The sequence below is a fragment of the Heptranchias perlo genome, chromosome 13, assembly GCF_035084215.1.
Source record: "Heptranchias perlo isolate sHepPer1 chromosome 13, sHepPer1.hap1, whole genome shotgun sequence".
Taxonomy (NCBI): domain Eukaryota; kingdom Metazoa; phylum Chordata; class Chondrichthyes; order Hexanchiformes; family Hexanchidae; genus Heptranchias; species Heptranchias perlo.
The window spans coordinates 56,346,949-56,361,618 of NC_090337.1; the positions used below are offsets into that span (position 1 = coordinate 56,346,949).

General features: G+C 41.5%; 1 protein-coding gene across 2 annotated transcripts in view; it reads right to left on the reverse strand.

Moving 5' to 3' along the window:
- Window positions 1-14,398, reverse strand: part of arhgef4 (Rho guanine nucleotide exchange factor (GEF) 4) — a 132,213-nt gene extending 117,815 nt beyond the window's left edge. For both annotated transcript variants that reach the window (XM_067995519.1, XM_067995517.1), the window contains exons 1-3: window positions 9,085-14,398; window positions 5,008-5,337; window positions 3,445-3,580 (exon numbers count right to left, since the gene is read on the reverse strand). In XM_067995519.1, coding sequence (XP_067851620.1) covers window positions 3,445-3,580; window positions 5,008-5,337; window positions 9,085-10,797 — 2,179 coding nt within the window. In that variant the 5' untranslated portion in view covers window positions 10,798-14,398. The remainder of the gene's footprint in view (window positions 1-3,444; window positions 3,581-5,007; window positions 5,338-9,084) is intronic.
- Window positions 14,399-14,670: the final 272 nt, after the last annotated feature.

The following is a 14,670-nucleotide window of genomic DNA, read 5'->3' on the forward strand; positions in this document are numbered from 1 at the left end:
CAAAAAGCTGACAGACCCTCTTTGTGGACATTTAAATTTAATGCTTGGTTCCCTGGCAAGGTAGCAATGCAGGTCCAGCAATATAACTCGAGTCTTCCGGCCCCATGCCATCCTAAGCAAATAACGACCTCAAACTGGAACTTGCAGTGTAATTGTGCCCTCCGTTGAGTTGAGGCTATTTCGTGATGTTGTAATGGGAACGTTTCTCTGACACCCTGATGAAGCCCTCATAGAAGCCTCAGAATATCAAGGTGTACAGTGGATTCTGTGACTGCACCAGAGGTCATGTTGTCAGGAGTAAGTAACGGTGCCTTGTAATTATGCTGTGTGAATGTTCGTGTAGAAATGCTTGATTACTTTATATAAAATTCTTTTGTTTTCTATTGAATCTGTTTATAATTTCAAGGCCAATATAAATGACGCTTATTTTGCCAAGCAACTCAATGAAATCTGAACAAAGAGCGGTCTACACTTGTCTTCTTTCAGAAAATAATGTTTTGGGATACAATGTATGAGTAATTTGAGACATGTGGTAAGTGCAGCATGCTTAGGAGGAACAGGTGACTTTGCATCAATGGTTCCCAAAGCTCTCCACCACTGGGTTTTCCTCGCCTCAAGTCTGGGTCTGTTGTAGACTAATTGATAGAGATTGATTGCTATGATTAGTCAACAATTCTATTATCATTGTATCATGCAACTACCAGGATAATGTAGGCGAACTAAATGTTTTTTTTTTGTCCAGCAATTCCGATGTTATCACAAGATAATTACAGACAAGGAAGGCCACTGAGCCCATCTTGATTCATCCATCCAAAGAGATCATAACAAGAAGTAGCCAATTGTTCCTTAAATGATTCCAGAGCTTTTGCCTCCACTACTCTATCTGGAAATTTATTCCACATGTTGATCTCTCTTTGTGTGAAGAATGTCCCGATATCTGCCCTAAAAGATCCGTCCTGTAGTTTGAACCTTTGTCCCCTTGTCCTACTCCAAATGAGCACAGTGTTAACTGTACTGATATTGTAGTACCTTTATGCTACATATAGTACAGTTTAATTTACAGTAATATTCTGGCTTGACTTTTTTTATATCCTTAATAACCTTGCCTGCCTCTGTAAGATAGATCACCTCCTAGTCACCTCCATTCCAGGCTGAAAAGACCAAACTTCTCCAGTCTTTCCTGATAACTCAGACCCTTGACACTGGTGTACTTTCAAACAAAGCTGCCTATGGGACAATTTGAGATGATTTTCCAAACTTTCTTTTTTGGGGAGTTACATACACCATTTTCATATGATGTCAGGTGCATGCAGTGTGATTATGTGATTTTTTTTGTGTTGGTTTGTATTGTATTGCCAAATCATGACAAAAATGTTTGCTTTATATTTCTTGTCAAAGCGATTCCACTTCAAAGTAGTTAACAGTGCAGCTGAAAACATACTCCTGTAGTTCCAATAAACTTTTCCAGTAATTTCCTCAATCAGCATTTTGCACATCCAAAAGTGTGCAAAATGATTAAAATAAATCAATTAGTGGTACTGTCCGACCAAAGCAGGTGTTTCTTTACCTGTATATCCCATCCATATCCTTGCAATTATATTCAAAAACTCTTCCAATTCCAAAAATATCCCCTAGTATTTTTCCCAGGAGTAGTATTCACTGTGCTATATGTGGCATAAAGGTACTACAATATCAGTACAGTTAACACTGTGCTCATTTGGACCCCCAATATATTTTCTTGTCTTCAAGTAATTTAAAAAATGGACCCTTCTCTTCAGCATTTAATATTACCATCATAATGATTGTTAATGTGCTTTCATTTTTATTTCCTTTCCCCAGTTTGGTTTCCTTTTCTCTCGGTGGCCCTGAAATTCCTAGGCCTGGGAGGGCTGAAGGAGGACATGTCAGATGGCTGTGCTGGAAGTTGGGGCAGAACCCGATTCCTTTAGGTCTCCTTCTCTCCTCCTTTACGACATTCCTTAAAATCTACCTCTCACCTGTCCTATTAGCCCCTTCTTTCTCTGTGACATTATTTATCTGATTACGTTCCTGTGAAGCACCTTGGGACATTTTACTATGTTAAAGGTGCTAATATAAATGCAAGTTGTTGTTGTTGTACGTTAGTAAATTTCAAGGTGGTGGCGGAAACGTGTACTTCTAAATCGGTCACTGCTCCTCTCCTGATGTTACTGAAAGAGGCAAGACTGGTGAGATGAAGCGCCCCACTGGAAATCCTGTGAGTTCCAGCTGTTTTGTAGCCAGTAGAAAGTACACCTGCATAAAGCAGTCGTACTTATTGTACATACTGGATAGTGGGGCCAAATGCTGGTTTCTTAGTGGCAACAGACATTGCAGCAATTTCTTTCGAAAGATTCCACTCTTCTGCCAAATCAGCCCTTCCCTCCGGCGGTGTGTTGAGATGCTGCTCTGACTTTTCTGGCCCTCCATGGGGCGGACACCCAGGAAGCACCATAAATGGCAGAGTCACCTGCCGTCCTTTTTGTGAAAGACCTCATCCCTGGAATTTGGGATGAGGGTCAGCATTAGGCCGGACTGGCAACCAGAAGTCCTGCCCCGCCACCCTTGCTGAGAAACTGACGCTTGCTGGTGATTCACCAGCCTTCCATTACCTCACTCCAGTGGCGATTCTCACGGGTGGGCCCAGATAGTTAGCACTGGCGGATTATTCAAGGGACAGGGGCATTAGGACTTGCCCACCCTTTCCCATCTGATGCTTACAGACGCTCGCTTTCCAATGGGCCAATGGAGAGTGATCAGGAGTGAGAAACCTGCCTGATTCTATTTCTCCCCATCTAACCCAGGTGCTCCGAAGCCAACTGTGGCAATAATGTCGCCCTAGCTGAGAATGTTTTTCATTTTTAAATGTGTATTTAGAATTCCTCATTCAATCGTCACTGGCTGTTGGAGCCAGTCCGAGAATGAGTGCTCCACGTCTCTGATTAACTTGGCTTGAAAAGAATCATTTGCAAATAATCACAAGCAAAATTAGTAATGACTTCACACAGAAAATAACCAACATTTTGAGGTAAGTGAATCATTATCGCTCTCCAGAGAAATACTGAAACATTATCAGTGTTCACACGAGATCCACAAGGACTGGGGTGAGTGTATGTTCAGTAGACTTCGTTGAGGTAAGGACTCAGCTCCTGGTCAAGAGTTGTGAGTTGGGAAAATTAAGTCAAATATTTTATTTCAGTGAGGTATTCATGATTCTGGTTCCTTTCTAATGTGCACTAAACTATCACCACCAATACATAATAAATAAAATGTCAATAGTTAGGTCAGAATTGTGATCATTTTCAAACAAAGTTTATCATGGCCTGGACTGAAAAGATGTGAGGAACCCTTCCACTCCCCCAACCAATGGATACTTCAATTACTTGTTCAAACAAAAACCCCGTGAAATAAACTTAGATTACATACCAGGCGTTGCCATCCACCGTTTATACCCTATACAGTCCAGTCCTGTTGGTGTGCTCTGGGAGAATGTAAGAAACCTCAGGGGAATATCTTTGAAGGTAGCAGAGAGAGGTGATAGAAAGGAAAATCTCATTCCGACCTAGGGAAAGGATGAAGAGTTCAGTATTATCTAAATAGCCAATGCACTAGTACAGCTGTGCACAACTTCTCTGACCTTGAGTGACGCATGGCTCCTCAATAGACAGAGGCTAAACGTACAACGTGTTCATCTAAACTGAACCTTGGGAAGCGAGAATAACAAAAAAAATTAAACCCATTCATTAAAATAATGCGAGCTTAATATTGTAACAAAGATTATTTTGTATTTTAAATACAGCAAAGTTTACAATGTAACACTGCTAAATGAAAGACTATATCGGATATTTTCATAGATTTTATGAAACGCTTGTTTAGCTATTCTGACAGATTAAAAACAGACAACACTCCCAGGTGGGTAGAATTCGATTGCAGGCTTTACATTGTGCACTCTGTACTAACATCAAATATATGTTGTAACAAAGTATTCTCAGGACCTGCGTCCCAAACAGAGAGGCAGTTAGAGTGAAAGCCAAGAGATGGAACGAAACCTAAAGAGAAAAGACAGAACGTCAATAGTTGAAGAAACCCACATGAGGAGTGAATTTGCTGTCCCAGCCTCATGTAAGTACAGAAGGGACGGACTGAATTTGCTTAGGTGCAAGCTCGTTGAAAGATGAGTTCAGAACTGGAGAAACTACAGGGATCTCCAATTTCAGCAAAGCTAAGATGAAATATGATTCAAAAACGGAGTTACAGGGTTAGGATCCCTCTGGTTGCTATGTGTAGTGACAATGTAAATATCTTTGTGGCAATTTCCCCTGTTTGGTATTTCAAGTCAGACTGTAAACACATTCTAAAAGAACACGCTCACAATTTCACTAGGAATAACGAACAAAGGAAATTGCTACAAAAAGAAAATGACACAATCGCTATAAATAACAACCAAGGAAATTTATACCCCACGATGGGTTATCAGTGAGATGTGAAGATGCCTCTTTGTAACTTGTGATAAAGTAATATCAGCACAATGTTCATAGTTCGATAATAGTAAGGAGAGCAAGAAGGATCACAAGTCAGGGGTTTCATTAGAGGTCAATAGCAGGAGAACTTCCCTCATTTACTGTAACCCAAATCACCAGTTATTGAACTGGGTGATTTACATGGAATCCTTTTGGGAGCTGTGCATCGTTTGCACAGCCCGTGTGGCACTTCGCGTCGCCTCTTGTTACTTTTCTCCAATCTTCCACCTTACTTTTAAAATCCAATGAAACTCCTAATAACTTTGGATAGACAGAGACCTGCCAAGAGGACCCAACCGTTCTGAACAGCAGAGTCAGCCATGAAATGAAGGTAATGCAGAATACTAATGATTGAAAGGACAGTTTGTGAAGTGAAGCACCCACAGACACACAGCTACAAGAGGAAGGCTGAAGGGCCGAGAGAGGCAGCAGCTCACAGTACTTCAGAGGACTTGTTGCTTTCTCTTACTTCATTGCGAACCTCAGTGTTGGTCCTCCCATGCCTCGTTCTGCTGTTCTGTAGCTCTTCAAGCAACTTTCTCCGCCTGTTCCTTGCCTCTTCCAGCAACAATTCATCTGAACTGCAACGTTTGTAAGGTGGTAAAGATATCTCTTCTGTTTCGTCCTCCCTGTCTAGTTTACATTTCCCCTCATGTTCTGTGCGACCAAATAACCAGGCCGCTTGCCCAAAGTCTGAGAACGGTCGCTGCCTTAGATGGTTCTTTTGGTGGCATCGTAGGATAGTTGACACAGTTGGGTTCCTCTCCCGTGTTGTTTGGGTCAGATGCTTACTTACTTCCTGTGTGGCAGTGCCAGGTAGAGAAATGTTTCAGATTCAAACATTAATGGAATGAACATGAGCACATGTGACATAATGATGGAACATGGGGCAAGTGACAACATAATAAATTTATATAAAACATTAGTGCTTTCTGGTATATCAGGATTAACATCCATCTCGTTATGACTTTTTCATGTAATTAAAACAGACCAATGGCAGGGTTGGCAGAAATGCCTGGTTTGTAAGCTTGTTGGGACAATCTCTCCTCTCCCTCCCCTTCTCCCCTCCCATCTCCTCTCCTCCCCTCCCCCAGTAGATGACAAATCAAGCCAAGTATATGATCCAGGGCATTCCCATCCTTACTTGTGGTGGTTCAGTAGCGTTTTTGATACATAGTCAGTGCGACATGTTGTACTGGAAGACAGGAAGTATTTCGGGAGTGAAGGACGTACTCTCCATAGCTCGCAAATGGAATACTTTCCATACTTCAGTCACAACCACAGTAGTATTCTGGTTATGCCATCTCTGAATAATAATTGTGCTTTTAGACACATTTGGTTAACCTATTATGCAGGAAGTGGAAGATTATAGTATGTGCCGTCACTTGCAGTGGCATGCGCCCTCCTTGTGACGCCAGGGCTTTTGCAAGCTGCTGACTTGTCTGACCCTCTTGGACTGAGGTGCGTCTGACACCAGCTGCTCTGTAGTACAGATTTTGATTAGGGTGGAGAAAGATTTCAGATGTGGGGAGGACTTAGCTGCATTGTTTATCATGGGTCAATGGAGTGGGATGAATTTTATTCGACATACATTGTGTGGTGCCAACTAGAAGCAGCACCGGTTCTGGTTGGGAGTTAATAAATAATAAGCAGCCGGCTTGTTTCTGTGCCTGGTGGCCACGTTAATTTGTTGTGTTACCCCATCTGTTGTTGTCTTTGCCTACAGAGCATTAAGTTATTTATTACGTACTACATTAAATAAAATTGAAGACTGACAGGTCAGGGAATGCACCCTCATCAGCTATGGTACTGAGGTGGGGAGGCTGGTGCCAAGAAACCTATTTTTGTCTGCAACTGATGATCTAAACAGGGTATTGTTGATTTGGCATCGTCAGTACGTGACGTCAGTATGCCTGCTGCATGCTCCATTTATATAATTATTGGAACTATATGAAGGTGAGGATTGGAGAAATAACATTATATGCACATGAAGTATCCCCAACTAACATTGTACAGTAAATGCAAGTGAGTAAAAGGGACCTTCTGAGAACGTAGCCCATTATATATTACTTTAAATGTTGCCGTGTGTGAAAGTCCCCCCTCCCTTTTACGTAGACAGTTCTACCTAAAAGGTAACTGGACACACGGACCATGTTCTACCCGAACAGAACAATTAAACAGGTTTCATGTGGCTTGGCTCCCCAAAGCCTTTCCACCATCTAGAAGGCACAAGTCAGAAGTGTGATGGAATACTCTCCACTTGCCTGGATGAGTGCAGCTCCAACAACACTCAAGAAGCTCGACACCATCCAGGACAATGCAGCCCGCTTGATTGGCACCCCATCCACCACCCTAAACATTCACTCCCTTCACCACCGGCGCACAGTGGCTGCAGTGTGTACCATCCACAGGATGCACTGCAGCAACTCGCCAAGGCTTCTTCGAAAACACCTCCCAAACCCGCGACCTCTAACACCTAGAAAGACAAGAGCAGCAGGCACATGGGAACAACACCACCTGCATGTTCCCCTCCAAGTCACACACCAGCCTGACTTGGAAATATATCGCCGTTCCTTCATCGTCGCTGGGTCAAAATCCTGGAACTCCCTTCCTAACAGCACTGTGGGAGAACCTTCACCACACGGACTGCAGCGATTCAAGAAGGCGGCTCATCACCACCTTCTCAAGGGCAATTAGGGATGGGCAATAAATGCTGACCTCGCCAGCGACGCCCACATCCCATGAACAAATAAAGAAAACCATGCTGCACACTGCACACCTGTGACGTCACGTGTGATCCTGCAGATCTGCTTATGTAAATGTAAAGATCTTTAAAATAGAAATAACCACGGTTCAGGTTGGCCCAAGATACTGATAGAGATTCAGGAGTGGGGTTTGTGTAATAGCCACCACTGGCCAGTAGATGGTAGATTCAGCATTTCAAAACAAAATATCATCCACTTTTGTTTTTAATGCAGTATATCCTTGTTCGCTGCAATAAATATTAAAAATGGCAGCTAACTTTTTTTTAAGCATTGGCTGACTTTTTTTTCTTGTGAGATCAAGCCACATAAAACCTGTTCTATTCGGGTAGAACATGAGTAGCGATAAAAATCTCGCCACCATGTTGATGGGAGTTGATTTTGGAACAGTTTGAAAGTTTGTGACCACCTGCCGCAGGATGGCTGGAAGTTTAGTCAAAGCAACTCCAGGTACACACACATTTTGATCAATACTGGGAATTCTATTGTAGCGTTCCCAGCCACTAGCATTACAATCCTGATCAAACAGAAGTACTCCTTGGAAAGTGGCTGTGAATTTGTCCCCCTATCGTTTTTTTATTGATTATAACTGATGCTAATACCTGTATTTCTTCAGCTTTTCTATTTAAAAAGATTCCTTACAGGGACAGAAATCCCGCAAACATTTTAGCCAGTTTTAAAATTGGGACTGTGTTCTTCACGAGAGAAATAAAGAGAGGGTGAGGGTGAGGTTAGCCCAGGTGGCACCCTAGCAAACGGCTATAGGGTATCAATGGAAGCCCTGCTCAACTGCCCAACAACACACAAATCACTCATGGGAAGAAATAGTTATGTTGGGCAAGTTCTTAAAATAGAGTTAGATGGCCACTGTTGAGGATAAATGGTCACTAGACATCTCTCTGGCACGATCTTCACCTCCAGGTCTGGTCTCTGAGGTGAAGGGTCTGCATGTTGTGTAATCTCCTACTGTCAAAACCCTGATAATATTCAGGGTCATATTTTCCTTTTTTTTAAACTCTTTTTAAATGTTTATTTGTACAAGTAGCAATTGCTTCAATTTTCAACAGTATTATTCTCGTGAAAGAAATGGGAGGAATGTTACTGGAGTGTATTTTCCTATTTTCCAAAGGGTTTGCGACAAGCTAATTTTCCTGCTTTTGAAAGTGATTCATGGGTTGCAGACTCTTATGGAACACCCTCCAGGAATTGTAGAAAAACAATGGAAGACAGTTAATGCTGATCTTTCTTCCAATGCCACTTTTGAGGCACCTTCAAGTAGGCCCACTTCTGATGCAGGTTGCCTTATCCCCATTCCCCTTAAAAGGATGTTGCCTCTGTTTGACCCCCCCCCCCACCACCAAACTCCCTGCCCTCAACAACCTATGCATGAAGGTGCAGATGAGAACCTGTATTCTGGCTCTCTGTGGTACAGAGTGTTTGTATATCGATGCACAGTGAGATCTGCCAGCTTCCTATTGGATGCTTAAGAGACCTGCTAGAAATGCTGATACAAAATTCTCCTATTTAATTCATAACGTTAAAAATATAAGCCTTAAGATTGCAGTCTCTCTCAATTCTTTCTACAAGTGTACATTAATAAACCCACATTATTGTTTTATAGTGATTTAAAATTTTAATTCTCTCATAAAATTTTGCATTTTTTTATATATGGTGTATTGTCAATCATGGACAGATGGGCTGAATGGCCTGTTTCTGTGCTGTAGACAATGTAAAAAGGTGCTCTTACATCTGCAGGCTTGCACTATAATTCTTAAACCACTCACCTCATCTTTGGCAATATCAATGACTGAGGAAGTTGTATTTAGACTTGTCTGTGATTGACTACTAATGCCACTGTCTTCTTTCTGACATTCATAATCCAGTGATTGTACTGAAAGAAGAAGACTTCCTCTTGGTTTCAGTGCTGTTGGCCTTTCAGGCCCATCTAACATTCCATCCATTGTCCTGCTAGAATCAAGGGACGTCCATGAAGAAGTACTAGCTCTGTTGCTGCGAAAACTTCTTCGAAAACTTGACCTTGGACTTTGTGGTTTAGGACTCATAGGCCTTGCAGGGAAAGCGGCATCCAAGCATTCTGAAATCACACAAGGCCTATTCCATGTTGGACTTAATTGATTCAACAAGGTATGTGGGATAGATTGATTTGGTGCAGTTTTGAAACCATCTTCAGTTTCTAGGCAACTGTCGGACGGCAATGTAAGTCTTAATCCATTAGGGGATGTCCTTTTTACCCTCTGCTCCACTGGCTTCGTAACATCATGATGTTCAAGAAAGCTATCAGAAAGCTGGGCTTTATTTGATGTACGAGGAGATGAGGGTGATGAAGCTGCTAAAGAAGGGGTATTGTCTACCTGTTCCATTGAGATCCTCCTTGCATATTCACTGTGCACCTGAGACTGTGTTCTTATGACTTGATTTTCCCCATCGGTTGTATTTGAAGTGCTCCCTGGACATGGTCTCTTCGTGGACTCTGATTCACTCAGTTTCATAAATTTTCTCCAGGACATGTGCCTTGACTTCCCTTCATCGCCATCACTTTTCTTATGAGATTTAGAATTCTGATTAGCATTTTCTTTTTCTCCACATTTTGTCTCGAAGAAAATGGAAAGAGATTTATTGGCTAAAGCCCGTTTCATTCTAAGGTTAAGGCTATCTGCACTTTTGCTCTTTTTGCACCTGTTTTCAGTCGCAGGAGGTATTTTGATGTTTTGCTCCTCAGTGTTACTGTCATCGCCCTCCATGGAGTCTGTGCTCCTGCTATGGAAATGTCGGCCATTTTCTGCCACTCTCTGAACCTCGTCCATATCTTCCACCTCCTGCAGTCTATCAGAGACAAATACCCTTTTGACACACTGGTTCAACTGGTTACTTCTTTCAAAAACCTCATTGTCATCATCTGAGCCATCTAAAGCAGGGTATTCACTCTTGATGCTGCTTCTGAACTGGTGAGACAGATGAGCTTTATAGTTAGGGTAATGCACTTTATACATGGGAATGCCATTTGCTTTGGCCTTTGCTTGTGTTTTATTCTCATCTGCATCTTTGGCCTGTTGCTTTCTGTTTTCACCCTTGCTGTTGCTTTCAGCTTGATGCGTTGAAGCTTTGTTTCTCCTGAACGATGCCATTTTTGTGAAAACTGAAAATGTGGAGCTTTTGAAAGATGCGCTGAAAGAGTTTAATGAGGATAAAGACCCAAACCGGTCATCTCCTTTAGTGTTGGTCTGTTTCTGTAGTGCTTTGTGAAGACTGCTGTTACTTCCAAATGGGTAAATATTTTCATCTAGTTCCTCACTAGTTGTACTGTTGCCATCAGTATCATAAGCAATTTGTGTAATATCACTGGATTCACCATCCAGTTTTAATGTCTCTTGGCTTCCATTTTCACTATTGCCTAGATGTTCATCTAGGATGGTGTCATAATCCATGCTATCACTACTTTCAGCTTGCAGAGTGCCTGCCTCTACTGGAAGGGCCATAAATCTTCTGTGTAAATTTGTGTTTGAAATGTCAGCGTCTTCTAACTTTGCCTCTAAAGGAAGGTCACTTGTCTTTGTCTCAACACCATCAATACAGATATGATCATTTCCTGCACTGTTTTCAGGAGCTGTATAAATGTCCCTTGACCCTGCCTCAACAAAAAAGAATGTTGGCACTAATTCAGCATCAATTGTTGTCTCTTTTTTAGTTGTTTCTGTTGTGCTGCTCAATTGTTGAGAAGCAGTATCATGTGACACTGATAATCCTTCAACAAAAATCTCCCTTTGCTCAGACGTTGAAGCAAGACATGCCTCACCTGGTTCAATGCTAGTTTGAGGAGGAATCTCACTTACTCCTGCTTCTTCTTTATTAGAAACATTCCTTATCCTTAAGTTTTGTTCTGTGGGTTCTTTGAACACAGCACACCATTCATCTGTTTCTGAACTTGTACCAGTGCAGTGTTTAAAAGATTGTTGAATCACCTCAAGTGGACAATCACTTTCCTGACCAGAGAGTATAACAGAATTTTCCTTTTTGACACCACTGCCTTCAGGATAGATTTCATTTACTTCTATTTTTCTCTCAACAAAAAGCTCAGTTATTGTCTCAGAAATGCAGTCTGAGCTTGTGTCAACAGAACTATCTTTTGTATCTGTCCTTATGTTAACTGAAGATGTGTTTGTTTTTCTGTCCTTTCTAAGATCAATCTCATGTGGTTGTATTTCTAGACTTCTGGTCTCTGGTTCAGTTTGTGATGTGCTGTTATCTATGCCTGGTGCTTCAGTACTCTTCTGACTTGACTCACATTTCTCAAAATCTCCAAGAAAATTCTCATGTTGTTCTGTTTCTGCTGATGGCAAGTCAGTGTTTTCCCCTTGCTTATCCTCAACAAAATCCTCCTGTGATTCTGTGAGAGTTTTTGGACAAATCTGACTGAGCTTTAATTTTCCCTCTTGAGAAGCTTCTATGTGTCTTTCTGTAGAATTACAACTTGTCCTTGTAGCTGTTTCCTTACTTGTCCCCAATCCTCTCTCAAGAGAAACTTTTGCAGTTCCTTCAAAATCGGTTTCAACAGAAGATTCGGTCGATTCCAGTTCCACTCCAGTGCTGTTGCTTTGTACGCTTTCTCCAACATCAGAATCACTTAAAATTTGCTCGGTCACTGACCTCTCTGCGAGTGTTTCATGAGTAATTTCACGAGGTTCTAGTGCTGCTTCAAGCAAATTATGAGGAGCATGTGCCCTTCCTTCACCAGTAATGTCACTTATGCCTCCTTTTACGTCTCCAGAAATTTCACTTGGGACTTGATCTACTTCATGGCAAATCACAATGGCGTTAGACTCAATTTCAGAGATTTCACTAAAGTCTGTGTATCCGTTTGACTCCTGAAAAACTGTAGTTGGCTCTAATTGGCTTTCAACAACGAATCCAGGCTGGTCAGAGTTTTCTTCACGAGTCCTCAGATCTGCTATAGGTTTTGTTCCATTGATCTCTTGTTGATTCTCAGCAGAAATCCCAAAAGGCTCCGGTTTGGTCTCTGGACAAAGTAGGGCAAAATTTGTTTCTGACTTTGATTCAGGAGCAGTCTCACTTGTTTCTATCTTTGAAGAAACCACTTCTGCTTCTAATTCAGAAGAAATCTTTTTCTCTGAATTTATCAGAACAGAGATTTTACTTCGTTCAGATTTTGTGTCAGGGCAAATCTCAGGTGGGTCTGGTTCTGTTTCAAAAGGATTTTCACTTAGATCTTGGTCTATATCCAGAGAAACCCAGATTGACTCTGATTGTGATATAATCTCAGCACTGCCCACAGTGGGATATGGTTCTGTTTCAAACGGAATTTCACTTAGGTCTTGCTCTGTATCCAACGAAGTCCAGATTGGCTCTGATTTAAGTCCAGCAAAAATCTCACTTGTTTCAGGACTTCTTGCAGTGGAATCTGGCTTTATTTCAGAAGGAAATTCACTTAGATCTTGGTTTGTATCCAGAGAAGTCCAGATTGATTCTGATATAATTCCACCACAAATTTCACTTGTCCCAGGAGTGGTCCCACTGAAATCTAGCTCTGTTTCAGTGGGAATTTTACTTTGATCTTGATCTGTACCTGGAGAAGATCTGATTGATTTTGTTCTAGTAGAAGCCTTACTTTTCTCAGAATGAATTTCAGTGGGATTTGATTGTACTTCAGAGAAAATTTCACTTGGATTTTGGTCTGAATCCTGAGAAATCCAGAACGACTCTACCTCTGATATAATTCCAGCCAAAATCTCATTTGTCCCAGGACAAGTCTCAATGGGAGCAGATTCTACTTCAACAGGGAGTTTATTTAGATTGTGGTTTGAATCTAAAGAAAGGCAGATTGGCTCTGATATAAGTTCAGCAGAAACCTTAGTTATCTGAGGACAAGTCTCAACCGGATCTGATCCTATTTCAACTGGAATTTCACTTCGGTATTGACTCTCATCCAGAGAAGTCCAGATTGACTTTGATTCTGTTACAATTGCAGGAGAAATCTCATTTGCTCCAGGACAAATTGCAGTGGGATCTGGATTTATTTCTGAGAGAATTTCACTTAAAACTTGGTTTCTGTTCAAGGAAGTCCAGTGTGATTCTGTCGGAGAGATTTTACTTGTATCTGGTTTAATTCCATCAGACGTGTGATTTATACCAGGACAAATCTCAGCAGGCTCTGATTGTTTATCTATGGAAATCCTTTTTGGCTCTGTTGCTTCTGATGAAAGCACGCTTGGCTCTATATTAATGTCCAAAGAAATCCTACTTAGTAATGCTTTTGTTTCAGGGGAAATCTCAATCTGTTCTTGTGTATGCGGAGAATTCTCATTTGAGTCCCGTTTCAACTCAGGACAACTGCTGCTTGCATGTGCTTCAAGAAAAATGGCAGATAGTGTTTCTAACCTAGAAGAGATTACATTATGACCTGTTTTTGTTTCTAAGGAATTACTGCATTTTTCTGAATTTAATTCATAAGAAAGTTCATTTGTCCTCAATTTTGTCTGAAGAGAAAATTCACTTGTCTCTGATTCTGTCTCAGAGGAAACGTCACTTGATTCAGATTCTGTATCGAGTGCAGGTTGATTAGTTTTTGAATGGGCAACACTTTGCTCAGAGGCTGTGCAGAAACAACTGCTTAACTTTACTTCAGATGCCTCTGCTGAAATGTCACTTATCTCTGACTTTGCCACTAGTGCAGCTCCATTTTCCTCTTGTGTCTTGAAGGATACGTCACGTGGCTCAGAATCTCTATGGAAGGCAGTTGTACGAGTCCTTATCTGTGCTGTATGTAGTTCCGATGTTGTATCAGAGGAACCAGTACTGAACTGTGGTTCAATAGATGCATCAATTAACCTTTCTAGGTTATCAGGATAAATATCAGTTGTTTCAGGACTAGAGACAGTTATCTCTGAAGAATTCCCAGTATGTTCTGATTTTGTCTCACTTGTTGCTGGTGTTGTTTCTATAACAATTTTACTTGGCCCATGTTGTGTGTCAGGAGAAACTTGGCTTGGTCCTGGAGATTCTTCCCCTGAACCGTCTTCCTCTTTGGATTCACAGGGGTCAGAAAGGTTCTCTATGGACTCAGAAACCTGCTGGAAGAAAGCAAAGGGATATTCTTACTCATGTCTTGGAATAATTGACCGATCCAAACATCAGTTATTAGTTTCTTTTGTAACATTACAAAAGAATTCTTCTTTATGTCAATACACCTTAGTCTACCTGTTGAGCAGCATCGTGCACTATTGCAGTGCGCCAAAGGGTGCAGTATCAGTCCTGTTTACACTGCATTGTGTGCAGAGAGCTGTGTTTTTCTTGCCCACTTGTGTTGGGAAAGTTGGAGCTTCATATGTTGGCAC